The sequence below is a fragment of the Rhinopithecus bieti genome, unplaced genomic scaffold, assembly GCF_001698545.2.
Source record: "Rhinopithecus bieti isolate Rb0 unplaced genomic scaffold, ASM169854v2 scaffold_6439, whole genome shotgun sequence".
NCBI lineage: Eukaryota > Metazoa > Chordata > Mammalia > Primates > Cercopithecidae > Rhinopithecus > Rhinopithecus bieti.
The window spans coordinates 889,462-909,753 of record NW_016805421.1 but is presented as its reverse complement, the minus strand read 5'-3'; the positions used below and the strand labels follow the sequence as shown (position 1 = coordinate 909,753).

The following is a 20,292-nucleotide window of genomic DNA, read 5'->3' as shown; positions in this document are numbered from 1 at the left end:
TACAATAAGAATAGTAGAAAAGGAAGGGGACAATGTAGGTGATGAAAGAGGGAGAGGAAGACCCTGGGAAGAAGGAAAAAAAGTGTGATGAGCAAAGAGAGAGAATATGCTTTAAGTTAATGTAGCCAATAAAATTTAGATTGGACAATTTAGGAGATAGTAATTCATTCTACAAAAGCCTACTTAAGGGGAAATTAAATGCAAAGTTTCATTCCATCTACAATGCAATATTATTTATTCATAAAATATCGATCCATACCTATTTTAAAGAAATACATCCACACAGTAAAATATAGTTATGTAAAACTTTTGAGTTTACTTAGTCGGATCTAACTTTTACTTGTAGCATCAATAAAATTTACTTCTGAACCAGTAACAATTACACACAAGGGTGAACAATTTAGCTCCCTGAAATTCAGCATCCCTGAAATTCAATGGAAAGGATTTTCTAATAACGTGATCATATTTTAAACCTATTTAGGGCAACAGTTGAAAATATGTGATGAAGAAACAATAAATTATACAGAAGTGCTCTCTATATAATTTGCTGAGAGGCCAAGGCAGAAGGATCGCTTGAGGCCAGGAGTTCAGGACCAGCCTAAACAACACAGCGAGACCCCCCCATCTCCACAAAATTAAATGAAATTAGTAAAATTTAAAATGAGCTGAGTGTGGTGGCACGGGGCTGAGGTTCTAGCCACTTGGGAGGCTGAGGCAGGAGGAACAGAGCTCAGGAGTTTGAGGCTGCAGTAAGCTATGATTACACCACTGCACTCCAAACTGGGTGACAGAAGGAGGCCCTGTCTCTAAAATACATAAATAAATAAATCACGAACTGGTAGTATAGTGAGGAGCTTATTCCTTCCAAAATCTTTGAAAATATTACTGGTCATGAATAAGAAAAGTGTCTCTGGAGTCTTAAAGTCTTAAAGAGAAAATAATTTTTTCCCAATAGAATTCTCCTATTCCACATAAGAAGTCTTGTAATTCCAACCTGCAGAAAGTTGCCATGCACTGTGACTTACTACTTTGTATAAACTAGGTTTTAACCCTTTATACTCATGTGCAAGAAACTCTCAATACCTCTCATTACACACAGTGATTTTCAACATACTATAAATGAGCTGATTAAAAGTTAGGTCACTTTATGTATAAGGAAATACTATTCTCTGAGTTACATGATTCAAATAACTCACAAAATCATCTACACCACATCAAAGTGCAGATGGGGTACACAAGTAACGCCTATTATCAGCTACAAATTCATAAAACTGGGAACTTCCAGGAAAATCAAGCAAATATAAAGAATCTGAATTTAAATTCAACTAATATAATAAAAAAGTAATTTTAAAAGCCTAATTTTCAGTTAAAATACTCACGTAATACTACATACTTGACAAAATTTAGTAATTAAAATAATGGCTTTTAAAACGTACTTACAACTGTTTAATGAGAACAGATGACTAGAGAAGCATTTTATACCACAGATGATTAAATGGACTCAACTTGTTAAGAGATCAGGAAAATAAGTAAAAAACAAGTAAAGTGAGTTAACAAGTCAGTAAAATAATTTGGAAAACTATTCATACTTCAAGANGAACCACTATGCTGGGCTCAAGTGAATAATTCTTAAAAATTGAAAGACGATTACTTATTTATCGAATATGCTTTTTAGTAGAGCACAGGAGTTGCTATGATCTGAATGTTTGTGTCCCCACAAAACTCACATGTTGAAACCTTAATTCCCAAGGTATAGTATTAGGAAGTGGAACCTTTGGGGGATGATTAGGTCATAAGGGTCCCAGAGAGCTAGCTCAACCCTTTCACTAGGTGAAGACGCAGCTAGAACGCACCATCTATGAACCAGTGAGTGGGCCCCTCACCAGACACCAAATCTGCTGGCACCTTGATACTGTATTTCCCAGCTTCCAGATTTAGGAGAAATAAATTTCTGTTGTTTATAAGTTACCCAGTCTCTGGTATTCTGAGATAGCAGCCAGAATGGACTAAGACAGGAGCCAAGTGATCAGCATGGTGCAAAAAGTCAGGGATTTCCAGATTTCCTGAATAATTTTTAAATACAAAATTGTAAACTGTTAAGATCACTACAGTATCTTTTGTTTAAAAACATGCTATGCAAGGATATATGAGTATTTGTATAAATAACAACAGCTAGTACATACAATAAGAATAGTAGAAAAGGAAGGGGGACAATGTAGGTGATGAAAGAGGGAGAGGAAGACCCTGGGAAGAAGGAAAAAAAGTGTGATGAGCAAAGAGAGAGAATATGCTTTAAGTTAATGTAGCCAATAAAAATTTAGATTGGACAATTTAGGAGATAGTAATTCATTCTACAAAAAGCCTACTTAAGGGGGAAATTAAATGCAAAGTTTCATTCCATCTACAATGCAATATTATTTATTCATAAAAATATCGATCCATACCTATTTTAAAGAAATACATCCACACAGTAAAATATAGTTATGTAAAACTTTTGAGTTTACTTAGTCGGATCTAACTTTTTACTTGTAGCATCAATAAAATTTACTTCTGAACCAGTAACAATTACACACAAGGGTGAACAATTTAGCTCCCTGAAATTCAGCATCCCTGAAATTCAATGGAAAGGATTTTCTAATAACGTGATCATATTTTTAAACCTATTTAGGGCAACAGTTGAAAATATGTGATGAAGAAACAATAAATTATACAGAAGTGCTCTTCTATATAATTTGCTGAGAGGCCAAGGCAGAAGGATCGCTTGAGGCCAGGAGTTCAGGACCAGCCTAAACAACACAGCGAGACCCCCCCATCTCCACAAAAATTAAATGAAATTAGTAAAATTTAAAATGAGCTGAGTGTGGTGGCACGGGGCTGAGGTTCTAGCCACTTGGGAGGCTGAGGCAGGAGGAACAGAGCTCAGGAGTTTGAGGCTGCAGTAAGCTATGATTACACCACTGCACTCCAAACTGGGTGACAGAAGGAGGCCCTGTCTCTAAAATACATAAATAAATAAATCACGAACTGGTAGTATAGTGAGGAGCTTATTCCTTCCAAAATCTTTGAAAAATATTACTGGTCATGAATAAGAAAAGTGTCTCTGGAGTCTTAAAGTCTTAAAGAGAAAATAATTTTTTCCCAATAGAATTCTCCTATTCCACATAAGAAGTCTTGTAATTCCAACCTGCAGAAAGTTGCCATGCACTGTGACTTACTACTTTGTATAAACTAGGTTTTAACCCTTTATACTCATGTGCAAGAAACTCTCAATACCTCTCATTACACACAGTGATTTTCAACATACTATAAATGAGCTGATTAAAAGTTAGGTCACTTTATGTATAAGGAAATACTATTCTCTGAGTTACATGATTCAAATAACTCACAAAATCATCTACACCACATCAAAGTGCAGATGGGGTACACAAGTAACGCCTATTATCAGCTACAAATTCATAAAACTGGGAACTTCCAGGAAAATCAAGCAAATATAAAGAATCTGAATTTAAATTCAACTAATATAATAAAAAAGTAATTTTTAAAAGCCTAATTTTTCAGTTAAAATACTCACGTAATACTACATACTTGACAAAATTTAGTAATTAAAATAATGGCTTTTAAAACGTACTTACAACTGTTTAATGAGAACAGATGACTAGAGAAGCATTTTATACCACAGATGATTAAATGGACTCAACTTGTTAAGAGATCAGGAAAAATAAGTAAAAAACAAGTAAAGTGAGTTAACAAGTCAGTAAAATAATTTGGAAAACTATTCATACTTCAAGAAAATTTTATACATTTCCAAGAACACTAAATTTTAAGCTTTTTAAGTCTTCAAAACTACTCTAAAATGTTTTATTTAAAAGATAAAAATAGAAATTACTCTTAAAAATCAACAAAGTACAATTTTGAGATACAAAATGGTATATTATGGGGTAGGGGAGTTTTTTTTAAAAAGTAATAATGACTGCTGGGCACGGTGGCTCACGCCTGTAATTCCAGCACTTTGGGAGGCCGAGGTGGGTGGATCATGAGGTCAGGAGATCAAGACCATTCTGGCTAACACGGTGAAACCCTGTCTCTACTAAAAACACAAAAAATTAGCCGGGTGTGGTGGTGGGCGCCTGTAGTCTCAGCTACTCGGGAGGCTGAGGCAGGAGAATGGTGTGAACCTGGGAGGTGGAGCTTGCAGTGAGCCGAGAGAGCGCCACTGCACTCCAGCCTGGGCTACAGAGTGAGATTCTGTCTCAAAAATAATAATAAAATAGCTAAAAGAAACTCATGAAGTTTAATATCAATGTGAAAAACTGGCCCCAAAAAGGAACTATTATACATTATATGCTGTTTCTTTTCTAGTACACCAAATAATCATTTGATATTAGGTGCTTCACACTGTAAATTAGTTTGTTTGTTTGTTTGTTTATTTTAGACAGGTCTCACTCTGTAGTCCAGGCATTTATTTATTTATTTTATTTATTTATTTTAGACAGGTCTCACTCTGTAGCCCAGGCTGCAGCACAGTAGAATGAACATAGCTTCTCGCAGCCTTCATCTCCTACACTCAAGTGATCCTCCCACCTCAGCCTCCTAAGTAGCTAGGACTACAGGTGTACATCACCACATCCAGCTAATTATTTTTTTTAAAAATTTTGTATGGAGATGGGGTCTCACCATATTGCCAAAGCTGGTCTCAAACTCCTGGGCTCAAGCAATTCTCACATCTCAGCCTCCCAAAGTGCTGGGATTACAGGTGTGAGCAAATGGGCCCAACCCTAATTTGTTTTTAAATCCAAAAATAAATCAACAATAGAAGCTAGCACTCTAACTTTTAATACTTTAAAATATTTTCTGCATAGTTTCCCCAAATATTAGCATTCTAATTGTGACCAGCATTATAGCTTTTAATGAGTCTAATCCAAGTAAATAATAAACAAACGAGCATGAAAACTGTGGGAAATAATCATTGGTATATGCTCCATAAATAGTTACCAAGTTTACCTTTAAATTGCATGTTTAGTTTTTCCTTACAACTTAACACCAGATACAGAAACTCTAGAAATCATAAACAAAGACTAAACAAAATCCCCTCTTCTTGCCAAGATGTGTACATAATTGCAGTAGACTTGGGCTGAATATAAATATATGTTACATACATGTCTCTTATTCCATACAAAATCTCAGTAAATATTTTTCCATGAAGCAGGAGGAATTTTTTCTCTCAGATTGAAAGTTTTTGCCCATTAAAAATGTTATCTTAAATAGCCCTAAAGAAATATGTTCCGAAAATAACAGTCGTATCATATTCCACTTATTATTTTCCATATGAAAACATCAATAAAATAAGTTTACCAAAGTCAATCAGCCTGTTCAATGAACACTGAAAAATACAAATTTATCCAGAGTGATTACAAATGAAAATGTGTGCTATTTCAAAATTACATGCACCTCTTTAAAAATCAGGGCAATGAATAGAGCACTTAAATCATATTAGCTGAGTTCAAATTTAGCCCCTAAATAATACTTAAAGTTTCCTTATTCCTTTATACTATTTTACAAAATAATAAAACTTGGTAATTATATTTTCTTTTGCTACTTACTTCAAACTATAAAGTTAGGACTGCAAACCAGTGTAGGTATCTTATATTATTGGTCTACACCTAATTATGTATAAACACTAATGGAAACAACACCGTTCCAATCCACTACAACAATTTCCTTCTATTTTACGATTAAGAATTTCTAACCCATCTCAACAACGAATCACATTTTAACTTTGGGTTTGAAAACATGTATTAGAGGCACATTTTTAAAAACAAGTACAACATGAAATCCTGCTTTTCAGTGAGCCAGTGAATTTTTGTTTATTTGTTTTTATGAATATTTGGTTTGCTTCCTTCTTCTGGGTAAGATTAGTATGCAATTCTCATTCTTCTTTAGCAAGTCAAAAACCTACAGACCTAAACTATATGAAAACTTAACTTGGTATTGTTAGATGAAGACAGGTAAGCTAGCACCAAAATAACAACTGTACTAAATTTTAACACTATTCTTTAACAGTTGCATTTTCCTGAGTTTGCGCTTGTTCTTTGGCATTGGTTTAGGATATAATCCATTTTTCAGAAGGTGTTCCTTGCTGAGGCGAATTTGGGCACCATGCTGAAGTTGAAAAGAGCATAAAGCTTGAAGAGGGCGAAGCAAAGTCTGTTAAGAAAAAAAAAGACACTAAAAAAGTGTCTATGACAAATCATGATATTCTATCTACATTTTTCATTGAGAAATAGGAGTCATTATGTTTCTTTTATTATGATTGGCTTTTAACTATGAGAAACAGTAGGCACTCTGATAAATATGTAATTATTTCTAGATGAATAATATCTTTAAAATTCATACCTTAATATCACACTAAGGAATTTTAGTAAAAAGATACAAATACTGATTTTCCACATAGGTAATAAAGTCTGATATTAGTTTTATACATTAACTTATTCAAACACCAGGAAAAATTGTTGCCATTATAACTGAATCTGTAACAAGCAGACTAAACGAGACATTTAAATACAAAGATTAGTATATCAAACAGTCAATTCAGTTTCTATGACAAATTAATGCAAGCTTACTGACACCTGATAACAATTAGATGATGGTAGCAATGGGTAAACAGTTTGCTATTTCTCTCACATTAGTGTCATGGGCCACATACAAGTTAGATACCCAGGTTTTGGTGCATTTGAAATCATTCTAACAATATCTGAACCTGTCTAAATTCAAATACCTATAGGCCAGCCATGTAACAGAAACAAGTAAACTGGGTGGATCTTTATAAGCCAACTGAGAATAGTGGTGGTTGTAATACAACTGGAGTATATGCTCTACCTAAAATTATTCAAATTCAAAAATTAAAAACATAACAACACTATGCAAGTGTTTTAAACATATTTTGGGTGAGATTCCTTCCTTGGGCCTGAGACCCCTGATGTAGATGTTTTCAAAAATATAGCAAAAACAATTGAACAGATTGTTACAGGATCACAAAAGAAACAAAGAAAAAACTGATAGATTGATAGATTTAACTACAAAAAAATTCACAATGTCTACATGAAAACTTATTAACCCACAAAGAAAACCCCATATGAATTAACAACTGCAGTAAGGGTTCTCTTACACGTGGCCAAATATCATTTCCAACTATAATATACACTCTCACATCTGTAATCCCAGCATTCTGGTAGGCTGATGCACAACATAAGTGATAGAAAAGGGGCTAATTAGCTTTAATTTACAATGAACTCTTAAAAATTGTGATAGTCACTAGTAGTTGCTTCTTCGTATTCATTTTCTCCCTTATTAAAATAATTCAAATTATATTCAAGGTAGCAATGTGTCCAGCTACTAATATTACATTGACTAATGACCCAATCTATCCAAGAAGATGTAACTAGAAGTCCTGGGATGGGGCTCCTAGAGATACTCTTTAAAGGGGACAAACTTAGCAGGCATAGGTTTTTGTCCTTTTTTCCTGCCTAGAAAATGACTGAAGGTAGGACAAGCACCATATGACTCCTAGACAATAAACATGAAGATTAAAGCCAAATACATAAGATGATAGAAAGAAAAGAAAACTTGTCCCTGAAGTCTTTTTCAAGCTGCATTCCCAGTCAGGACTGTTCACCTCAGCATTTCTGATTTACAGGAGAAAAAGAAAACCCCACGTGAATTAACCACTGCAGTAAGGGCTCTCTTACATGCAGGCAAATACAATTCCTTACTGTAATATACACCCTCACATCTGTAATCCCAGCATTTTGGGAGGCTGATGCAGGAGGATTCCTTGGGCCCAGGAGTTTGAGACCAGCCTAGGCAACATGGCAAGACCCTGTTTCTAAAAAAAAAGAAAAAAAAAAAATAGCCAGACATGGTGGTATGCACCTGTGGTCCCAGCTACTTGGGAGGCTGAGGCAGGAGGTCAAGGCGGCAGTGGACCATGATCATGCCACTGCACTCCAGCCTTGGTGGCAGAATAAGAAACTTTCTTCTTCTTTTTTTTGAGATGGAGTCTCACGCTGTCACCCAGGCTGGAGTGCAGTGGCATGATCTCAGCTCACTGCAACCTCTGCCTCCTGGATTCAAGTGATTCTTCCGCCTCAGCCTCCCAAGTAGCTGGGACTACAGGCATGCGCTACCATACCCAGCTAATTTTTGTATTTTTAGTAGAGACAGGGTTTCAACATATTAGCCAGGCTGGTCTCGAACTCCTGACCTCCTGATCCGCCTGCCTCAGCCTCCCAAAGTGCTGGGATTACAGGTGTCAGCCACTGCACCCAGTCCAGAATGAGAAACCAAAGAAAAGAAATAAAAAGAAGGAAAAGAAAAGGGAAAGAGAAGAAAAAAAGGAGGGAGGGAAGAAAGGAGGGATGGAGAAAGAGAAAGAAAGAAAAAAGGTAAACATCTTGGAAAGGCTCTGCACAATATTATTGTAGAAAACTCCTTAGGCATGTTCTCATAATTTATTTTAAAGCGGAAAACAAGAGAAGGAATGCTAAAATAACAATATATGACTTTACATACTTTACAGAGTCAGCACAGTGGACTGATTGGATTCTGAAACATCGTACCTAGGAAACATACCTAGGACTACATACAGACCAAGACAACTGAAGATTCTATTAATATTTTATTACATTTATTAGATTCTTGTATAGAGAAGAACACTCATATTCTTATGGTCAATAGATTCCAACTTTTACATCCTGAAGATAAGAGTCATCAATTTACTGAGGTAATGAAGAGAATGAATTCTGGAAACAGGCAGATCTGAATCAGATCCCCACTCCATCTCTGTTGGTACTCCCTACAGCTGTTCACAAACAGCCCAGACCTCCTTCTTGAGACATAAGCAGATTGGCATTTTCTATCCCTTTTTAAAGTTAGGCACAGCCATATCACTTGCTTTGGTTAATGAAATGTGAGTACAACTAATATGTGTCACCTTAGGGCAGAAGCATTAAAAGTGGTATAGGATTCACCACCTTCCTTGCCCCTTCCTTGATGAAAGTGGGATGAATTATCTAGATAGTTCCTCCATCAGGATGGATGCCTGGGTGACTGCAATGAGCAGAGGTCCTCAGGGTAATCCCACTGGACAAACAGCATGAGAGATGCATAAACTTTTGTCATCTTACGCGATTTCAACTTTAGAGTTTTAAAGTTGTAGCCTATCCTAGTAAATCCTTTTTGCTGCATGTGAAAAGTGACAGTTTTCAAGGAACCATTACTTCCAACCGCTGGTATTGGGTACAGTCAAAACATTCAGGCTATAGAAGAGGTTCTGCCACATCTATCTTTAAAAATTCCTATGATAAAACTTCACAAGTAGAGAAGGTTCTGTAATAGAAATGATCCCTAAGCTAAAGGCTTCCAAGGTATGAAAAGTCCTATAAATACTGCAGTAGCTAATGAAAGCCACCACCTTTTAGTTCAGACTTTCTTTTGCCAATCTACAGGCAAAAATTAGAGAGGAAAAGAAGGGCAAAAGGATTAACTCTTTTTGAGTGCCTGTGCTGACAACTGTGGCAATTACTCATTATTACCTCAGTTCTTGAAATACTATGAGGTAACTATTTGTATATTACAGATAAGAACACAAGTACAAAGAAATTATGTGGTCTGCCCACTTGCAAAAAGTGATGATAACAAGTTGTAATTCAAAACTACTTCAAAGTCCACATCATGCTACTTTCCTGTAGCCATACTTTCAGGTGCTTGAAAAACTGCTCTAGAATAGAGTGAGGATGAGACAACAGACTAACAAAGCTATTCTGTGCCAAATTCTTTATTTTGAGGAGCCCTGCCTCTATAGAATAAAGCCAAGTGAAAATTGACTCTTCTCTGGTGGGCACAGTAGCTGAGGCCTGGAATTCCAACATTTTGGCCGGCCAAGGCAGGTGGATCACTTAAATCCCCTAGGAGTGCAAGACCAATCTGGGCAACATGAGACTCCCCCCGCCTCTCCCATCTCTATAAAAAATACAAAAATTAGCTGGGCATGGTGGCATGCACCTGTAGTCCCAGCTACTTGGGAGGCTGAGGTGGGAAGATCGCTTACACCCAGGAGGCAGAAGGTGTGGTGAATCAAGATCATGCCACTGCACTCCAGCCTGGGTGACAGAGCAAGACTCTGTTGGAAAAGAAAAAGAAAAGCAAAGCAAATTGAAGCAAAGAGAAGAGGAAAAGAAAAGAAAATGTCCTATTCTCCCCACCAGCTTAAGGTTTTATTAGAATGCCCCTGATAAAACATTATTGGGAAAAAGTGTGTGTCATCACTTTCCTCCCCAGGAGGGAAAGAAAACCCCTATGTTCAGGGCAGACTGATACTGCATTTCACAAAGATGCTAATTTATTATCGTAACTAGATGCTAATTTTTTTCTTGTAACCAGCTTTGAAAAGGCTGGATGTGGGATTCCCCTGCTAAGAAAACAGCTTTTACTATAAACTGTGGCTGGAGGCAATTTTTGCCATCTGTAATAATAAGTAACTTGAGATGTTTCATTATGTATTTCTTCTGTTCATGCTCCCACCATGTTATCAGTACCTCCCAAATCACAGGTCTGACTGTCAAACATCCTTTTTCTACTCCTGGCCACTGCAGTACAATGACTCCTGGCAACCAAAGCAAGCAGAATGAGGGTTCTAATACCTCACTATTACTTTGGGACTTTATGTTTAATTTTATCTACAGACAACAATAACAAAAGCTGAAGAGATAATGGGTCCTGTCACCATTCCGTTGTCTTCAACTTTGCCTTTTGTTACATATTACACTCAGAATGTATTTTGCAAGTCTCAAGTTGTCACAATAAGGATTCCTTTTTTGGTTTTTTTTTTTAAGAGATCATATCACAAAGCACAATCTAGCAAGATTCAAGTCAGCCTGTGGCTTTATGTCATCAACAAATGCCTTGGGTTATATAAAACAACAGAATTAATGAAAGAATGAAAAAATGCTGATGAAGAAGAGGCCCTAAAACAACATGAAGAAAGTTGTCCTAAATATACAATGTTATACCATTTTTTCAAAAACTTCCTTATCAGTTAACTTTGAAAGAATTCATTCTAATACTTTGTAGAGTCTAGAACATTTGTAAAATAAAGCCCAAAACATTTTTAGCTAATAGGGTTCCTAATAAAATAGTACATTAATTTTTAAATTTATTTTTTTGTACAAGTAGATGGTACATTAATTACCATCAAAATATTATAAAACTGGAGAGAAGGGAGCACTAGGAGAATTAGTAGTAGTAGTAGTACAAACCCTTTCCTTAACTGCAACCCTATTATTGTACAACTGCTATTACCATAACCAGCACCATTACTAACATTAAAGGTTACATTTAGGATTGTAGTAAAGATCCACTTCCAATTGTGGGAATAAGAGATATAAGTCCATAGAGAATTCTTTCCAGAACCCAAAAGGAGAGAAAAGTAAGCTTTAAATCTATAGCTAAGGAATATATTCTTCCCTCAAAATTTGAACTTTCAATGGGTCCTTGTTTGGTCTGATGTTGTCTGATCCTAGAGTTTTACATTAACAAAAAAGAAAATGCAGAGACTGTAGAGAAAGCAAGTTGAAAAAATAGCACTGGGTTACATAACTCTATTAAGACACCTGTGAAGAGCATGTATGTATATATATTTGCTTAAGAATATACAGAGATGATAGTAAATAAACAAAACAGAAAGATACGTATGGAGTATATAAAGTACTATGTTCATGGCTAGGGACATGGGAGTAGGTGACATGGTTAGAGATGGAAAAGTGTCTGAGAACACTCCCTGCTCATTTAAAGTAAGAATCTATGGTCCTTCATGAATTTTTTTTCAAAGGCAGAGAAAGTGAAATTGCCTAGACCCAAAACAAAGTCTAAGACTCAAACACACACACACACACACACACACACACACACACGAAAAGCCTACTTCTTTCAAAAGAAAAAAAAAGTCTCCAGCTCTGACATTTTCCACAGTTTAAGGTAGAGGAGAGGAAAAAAGTAATTCAATGCCTGCTTATAACATTCTTTTTTTTTTTTTTGAGACGGAGTCTTGCTCTGTTGCCCAGGCTGGAGTGCAGTGGTGCAATCTCGGCTCACTGCAAGCTCCGCCTCCTGGGTTCACACCATTCTCCTGCCTCAGCCTCCCAAGTAGCTGGGGCTACAGGCGCCCGACACCACGCCTGGCTAATTTTTTGTATTTTTAGTAGAGACGGGGTTTCACCATGTTAGCCAGGATGGTCTCGATCTGTTGACCTCATCATCCACCTGCCTCGGCCTCCCAAAGTGCTGGGATTACAGGCATGAGCCACTGCGCCTGGCCATGCCTGCTTCTAATATTCTTTAACACTCCTAGCTTTTGATATCTTTTTGTTCTCTTTAGGATTAATATCTTGGTAGCTAATACATTTACTCTGAACTGAGCTTTCATCTGTTATTGAAATTTCCTTCGTGCTTAAGGCATACTCATAACTGTAACCATAATGGATAATGAGAAAGAAAGAAGGCAAGAAAGAGTACCTCACGTGTGTGTGTACATGCGTGTGTGCATCCATGTGTTTATGCAGTGTTTTGAAGGCGGAGTTATAAATCCCATTTATTTGTGCTTATTATCCTCTGACTTTCTTATTGAGTTGTATTTATCAAAACTTTTCAATAATTAAAAAACCATAACAATTTAGGTTTCATTTCGCTATTTTTTCTTTTGCTACAAATGCTAAGTTTCTTATATGTTCCAAAAGACTAAGATGTTAGTAAGCACACTGAAACATTATTCTTTGCTGATGATTATTAATTTTATATGAAATCATCATGCTTTCATAGAAATTAAAATAATTGCAGGTTATAATGTTTTCATATTTTCTACGCTTTTATTTCAAGAAAATGTCTTTTTTACATTCTAAGCAAAGTTAATATGAGAAACAGAAAGTTAGTATACATCCTCAAATAACGGCACCGATGCAAAAATTAAAATGTTGCTATAGAATGTTCTTTTAACTAAAAGAAGAAAAGGCTGAGCACAAGAGAACACAAAATACCAAAAAGAGAAAACACCAAAAGAAAAATCTAGCCAAAAAACTATTTAATGTTGTGCTACTTAACTGTAATTTAGCATATTACAAATTATGTTTGCACAGCTTAGTATGAATATTTAAATAATGCAATCTGGAATACTAAACTAACACAGAAAAACACCAGAGGGGAAAGAAGGTTATAAAAGTACATAAATTTCTAAAACAGAAGATTCTACTTGTCACATGAGTTACAAATTTAACAAGCATGTCTAAATCTTCTATGTAAAATCCAAGAAAACTCCCACTTTCAAAAACTATAACCTTCCAAAGACGTACCTCTTGTATGTAATTATTTTTCTCCAAGATGGAAAGAGCAACAGCTGCACACTCCAGTGTAGAAAGACATCTATTAGTCGGTTGCATCCGAATTACATACTGACTAGAAATGCTAGTTTTTAACTGCACCTGAAATCAAACACAAAATAGAATGTAATTTTTGTTTTAAATTTAAAGTTATAAAGTCTGTGTTTTAAATACTAATTACTTTCCTTCCAAAACTGCCAGCAGCTTAGAAGTATTAAATGTATCAACATCTTTTATGTATAACATCCTTTTGTTATTACTGTTAAACGGTAGAAGCAAGAAGATAGCTATACAGAAGAAGACATATCCACAATATATACAAACTCCTACAAATCCAGGGTAAAAAGACTAATAATCCCCTTGCAGTAAAGAGTGAATATACACTTCACAAAAGAAGTTATAAGAATAGCAGATAGGTACATAAAAAAGTGTTCAACATAATCTAACGTAAATTAAAACCACAATGGGGTAACATTTCACACTCAGTAGAGTAGCTAAAATCAAAAAGGCTACAGCTAAAATCAAAAAGGCTACAAGGCTACAGTAACCAAAAGAGCAGGTACTAGTATTAAAACAGATATATAAACCAATGAAACAGAACAGAGGCCTTAGAAGTAACGCCACACATCTACAAGCATCTGATCTTTGACAAACCCGACACAAACAAGCAACACCTATTTAATAAATGGTGTTGGGAAACTGGCTGCCCATATGCAGAAAATTGAAACTGGACGCCTTTCTTACACCTTACAAAAATTAACTCAAAATGGATTAAAGACTTAAGCATAAAACCTAAAACCATAAAAACCCTAGAAGCAAACCCAGGCAATATCATTCAGGACACAGGCATGGGCAGACTTTATGACTAAAACACCAAAGCAATGGCAACAAAAGCCAAAATTGACAAATGGGATCTAATTAAACTAAAGAGCTTCTGCCCAGCAAATGAAACTACCATCAGAGTGAACAGGCAACCTACAAAATAGGAGAAAATTTTTGCAATCTATCCATCTGACAAAGGGCTAATATCCAGAATTTACAAGGAACTTAAACAAATTTACAAGAAAAAAGCAAACAACCCCATCAAAAAGTGGGCAAAGGCTATGAACAGACACTTCTCAAAAGTACATTTATGTGGCCAACAAACATGAAAAAAATCTCATCATCACTGGTCATTAGAGAAATACAAATCAAAACCACAATGAGATACCATCTCATGCCAGTTAGAATGGTGATCATTAAAAAGCCAGGAAACAACATATACTGGAGAGGATGTGGAGAAATAGGAACACTTTTACACTGTTGGTGGGAGTGTAAATTAGTTCAACCATTGTGGAAGACAGTGTGGCAATTCCTCAAGGATCTAGAACCAGAAACACCATTTGACCCAGCAATCCCAATACTGGGTATATACCCAAAGGATTATAAATCATTCTACTATAAAGATGCATGCACACATATGTTTATTGCAGCATTATTCACAATAGCAAAGACTTGAAACCAACCCAAATGCCTATCAATGACAGACTGGATAAAGAAAATGTGGCATATATACACCCTGGAATACTATGCAGCCATAAAAAGGATGAGTTCATGTCCTTTGCAGGGACATGGATGAAGCTGGAAACCATCATTCTCAGCAAACTAACACAGGAACAGAAAACCAAACACCACATGTTCTCAGTTGTAAGTGGGAGTTGTACAATGAGAATACATGAACACAGGGAGGGGAACATCACACACCGGGGCCTGTTGGGGGGTGTGGGGGCTAGGAGAGGGATAGCATTAGGAGAAATACCTAATGTAGATGATGGGTTGAGCAAACCACCATGGCACATGCATACCTATGTAACAAACTTGCAAGTTCTGTACATGTATCCCAGAACTTAAAGTATAATAATAAAAAAATAAAATAAAATAAAATAAATACATAAATAATGGGGAAAGAACTCCCTATTCAATAAATGGTGCTGGGATAACTGGTTTGCCATATGCAGAATAATGAAACTGGACCTCTACATATCACCATACACAAAAATTAATTCAAGATGGCCAGGTGGGATGGCTCACACCTATAATCCTAGCACTTTGGGAAGCCAAGGCTGGCAGATCTCTTGAGGCCAGGAGTTTGAGACCAGCCTGGCCCATATGGTGAAACCCTGTCTCTACTAAAAATACAAAGAAAAAAAAAAATTGCCAGGCGTGGTGGCATGCACCTATAATCCCAGCTACTTGGGAGCCTAAGGCAGGAGAATCACTTGAACTCTGGAGGCAGAGGTTGCAGTGAGTCAAGATGGCACCACTGCCCTCCAGACTGGGTGACAGAGCCAGATGCCACCTCAAAAAAAAAAAAATTCAAAATGGATTAGACTTAAATGTAAGGCCAAGGACTACAGAAATCCTAGAAGAAAACCTAGGAAATACCCTCTGGATATCAACTTTGGCAAAGAATTTATTACTAAGTCCTCAGAAGCAACTGCTACAAAAGCGAGAGTTGGCAAGTGGAATCTAATTAAACTAAAAAGCTTCTGCACAGAAAAAGAAACTATCAACACAGCAATCCGAAAACCTACAGAATGGGTGAAATTATTAGCAAACTATGCATCCAAACAAATATCCAGAATCTACAAGGGGCTTAAACAAATTTCAAGCAAAAAACAAAGAACCCCATTAAAATGTGGTCAAAGGATGTGAAAATACATTTTTCAAAAGAGGACATACATGTGGCCAACAAGCAGATGAAAAGATGCTCAGTATCATTAATCATTAGAGAAATGCAAATCAAAACCACAATGAGGCTGCATGCAGTGGCTCAGGCCTATAATTCCAGCACTTTCAGAGGCTGAGGTGGGTGGATCACCTGAGGCTGGGAGTTGAAGAACAGCCTGGCCAACATGGTGAAACCCAATCTCTACTAAAAATACAAAAATTAACTGGGCATGGTGGTACACATCTGTGGAGAATCACTTGAACCCGAGAGGCAGAGACTGCAGTGAGCCAAGATTGTGCCACTGCACTCCAACGTGGGCAACAGAGTGAGACCCTGTATCAAAAAAAAAAAAAAAGAAAAGAAAAGAAAAAAAAAAAAACCACAATGAGATACCATCTCACACAAGTCAGAAGGGCTATTATTAAAAGGTCAAAAAATAGCAGATGCTGGCAAGAGGTTATGGAGAAGAGGGAATGTTTATATAACACTGCTTGTGGGAATGTAAATTAATTCAGCCACTGTGGAAAGCGTTGTGGTATTTCTCCAAGAAATTAAAACTGAACTATCAATTGACCCAGAAATTCCATTACTGGATATATATATATCTCTAAAGGAATAGAAATTGTTCTACCATAATGACACAGGTACTCGTAGATTGACTGCAGCACTATTCACAACAGCAAAGGCACAGAATCAACCATGATGGATTCAGTAAAGAAAACGTGGTACATATACACCGTGGAACACTATGCATTCATCATTAAAAAAAATGAAATCATGCCTTTGCAGCAACATGGATGCAGCCGGAGGCCATTATCCTATGCGAATTAACGCAGGAACAGAAAACCAAACCACATGTTCTCATCTGTAAGTGAGAGTTAAGTACTGGGTACACATGGGTATAAACACAGGAACACAGACACTGGAGACTACCAGAGAGAGGAGAGAGGGAGTGGGGCAAGTGCTAAAAACCTAACTATCAGGTATTATGCTCACTACCTGGGTGACAGTATCATTCATACCCTAAACCTCAGCATCACAGAATATACCTATGCAACAAACCTGCACATGTACCCCCGATCTAAAACACAAGTTTGAAATTATTTTTTTAAGTCAAAAAATAACAGATGTTGGCAGGGCTGAAGAGAAAAGGAGATGCTTATACACTGTTGGTGGGAATGTAAATTAGTTCAGCCACTGTAGAAATTAGTTTAGAGATTTCTCAAAGGAATGAAAATAGAACCACCATTCAACCCAGAAATCCCATTACTGGCTATATACACAAAGGAAAAGAAATCATTCTACCAAAAAGATACATGCTCTCATATGTTCATTGCAGCCCTATTCATAATAGCAAAGACATGGAATCAACCTAGATGCCCATATTGGTGGACTGGATAAAGAAAATGTGGTACATTTGCATTATGGAATACTACACAGCCATAAAAAGAATGAAATCATGTCCTTTGCAGCAACGTGGATGCAGCTGGAGGCCATTATCCTAAGCAAATTAACACAGAAAATGAAAATCAAATACTGCATGTTCTCTCTTGTAAGTGGGAGCTAAACACTGTGTACACACAGACATAAAGATAGGAACCAGAGACACAGCAGGGAGGACGGCAAGGATTCAACAACTATGTATTGGGTACTATGCTCACTACCTAGGTGACCCCAAACCTAAATGTCAGGCAATATACCCTTGTAACAAACCTGCACATGTACCCTCTGAATCTACAAAGTTAAAAAATTCTAATACTTAAATTTAGGGGGTTTTGTGACTTTACTGGGGAAGAAGATGTGGGGATAAGGAGTGGAGAAAGGGAGTATTTAAAAAGGTTAAGGATTTGTGTCTGAATTCCAGCTTACAAAGTTGATAAACAACTACTTTAATCAATTATTAACTTTTAGCTGGAAAATTTTAAATTGGTTAACAAGTATTATTAGTCATAATTTGTATCTCTGGAGGAACTTTGGTAAGTTTATAAAGTGGAGGTAGCTCACTTACAGCATACAAATATTACAAGAATTACAAATTTAGACATTTTTTCACATTATGAAAAATGGAATACATTTCCATTTAACCCGAGAAATCTATAAAAACTGCTTAGACTTTTGATCCAAATAAGAACTGTGTTTAATTTATAAAATATGCCATGCTTATCTAATCCTTTCCTAGGACTAGTAAAAGGATTGCTTTCTTTTATTCTATGCAACTCTAATTTTAATAATGCAAAATCTGAAAATCTTATGTCAAAATACTGTCATTAATTTCTCTGAGGATACAGGAAAAATTCAACCAGAGCAAAACTCAGCATGTTATTGAAATCTACATCAAGAATATAAATACATTATGTTTTCCAAACATTATGCCTTAAAGTGACATTTTAGAGCGCTCATTTAGAAAATATTCTAAAGAGAATATGCAATTTTTTAAATTATATAGTCATAAAGAAAAGATGTTAAAAAGACCTTTTCTACAACCATTATATTTGTCTAATCACATAAACACAAAAGCAAACACACAAAAAAACATCAAAATGGAGATTTATTTATTCTCCCATAAAAATGGAGATATACCATAATCTTCAAGGTAGTCAACTCAAGAAATAGGTATAAACTTGATACTATGGGAAGCTAGTGTTTCTTTATCAATTACATCATTCATATGTTTCTAAAATATTTCACATTCTATATAAAGTTACACTTTTTTAAAGATTTTAAATTAATCATAGAAATATGGATTTAAAAATCCTATAATTTATATTTTTGTTCCTTTAAAATTAAAATGTTGACTGGGCACAGTGGCTCACACCTGTAATCTCAGCAACAGGAGGCCAAGGTGGGAAGAGTTTGAGACTAGCCTGGGCAACAAGCCAGTGCCCAGGTGTTAGCCATGGTTAGCCAAGCGTGGTGGCATGTGCCTGTAGTCCCAGTTACTCGGGAGTCTGTGGCAAGAGGATCACCTGCGCCTGGGAGGTTGAGGCTCCAGTGAGCCATGACTGTGCCACCGCACTCCAGCCTAGATGACAGAGCAAAACTCTGTCTTAAAAAATATAATAATAATAATTTTTTGACCTATAACCAAGTATAAATACGTAATTATAAGAAGAAAACTTAAAGTTTTACCACATATTACATATTTACACTAAGTTCAACCTCTTATAATTATATATTTACACTTAGTTATAGGTTCTAAAAGAAATTCTAAAAAAAAACGTGTCTTGCACAGGCAGTGTCTTGCAGGCAATGGATATTTATCACACAACCTTTAAAATTAACTTTTACTTAAAGCAAGTGATATGGGACTTTTAAATTTTATTTATTTATTTTCTTTATTTAGCCCATTCCTGTTGAATGTAGGCAATTGTTTAATAATACTGCATATAAACAGATACATAAGTATATTATACCAATAAAGAAAACACTAACCTAAATTTAGATTTATTAAAATACTGATGAAAGAAAAAGATGTTCATCTGAAAGTCTGCAATGGGAGTAAATATTGGGCCTGGTGATTGGCAAGAATATCTTTAGCATTAAGACTGACATGACAGTTTAATAGGATAGCATATAACTCAAGGTTGCCACTCTTGTTAGAAACATATTGTAAAAATTTTGCATTTGTTATTTTACTTTCTATAATTATCTTTTCTAAATATAAAAAATGCATGTTAATTTAAAGACCTACAAGATTTAGAAATGCATAATATAAAACGTGAAGTGCCCTGTAGTGTCACCAGCCAGAGAAAATGACTATTTACTTCAAGGTATTTACTTTTCCAACACCTTAATTTTCAAAATATGATTATAAAATTGTTAATATTTATAAAATAGAATAGGTAATATTTGAGCTATGAAGTATAAGACTAAAACTGACATCCTTGAATCCTCCAATAACCATTTAAGAAATGGAATATATCCAAAATGACTGACACTGTCAGTATGCTCCTCCCAGTATACTCCAGAGAAAGAGAATCAAGATCCATCCAAGTTCACTTATGAATGTCCATAATAAAACAGTAAAAGTTCTCCTAATAAACCCCACCTTTTCTGAAATAGCCACTACTCTAAATTTTTAATAATTCTCTTACTTTCTGGTATCCTAAATAAGACACTGTTCAATTTTGCCTATTTTTTTTTTTTTTTTTTTTTTTT

The 20,292-nt window shown here is 35.8% G+C and overlaps 1 protein-coding gene across 2 annotated transcripts in view; it reads right to left on the bottom strand.

The window, feature by feature from the left end:
• Positions 1–5,701: 5,701 nt before the first annotated feature.
• DTWD2 (DTW motif tRNA-uridine aminocarboxypropyltransferase 2) overlaps positions 5,702–20,292 on the bottom strand; it is a 165,598-nt gene continuing 151,007 nt past the window's right edge. For both annotated transcript variants that reach the window (XM_017872342.1, XM_017872344.1), the window contains exons 5-6: positions 13,398–13,526; positions 5,702–6,204 (exon numbers count right to left, since the gene is read on the bottom strand). In XM_017872342.1, coding sequence (XP_017727831.1) covers positions 6,034–6,204; positions 13,398–13,526 — 300 coding nt within the window. In that variant the 3' untranslated portion in view covers positions 5,702–6,033. The remainder of the gene's footprint in view (positions 6,205–13,397; positions 13,527–20,292) is intronic.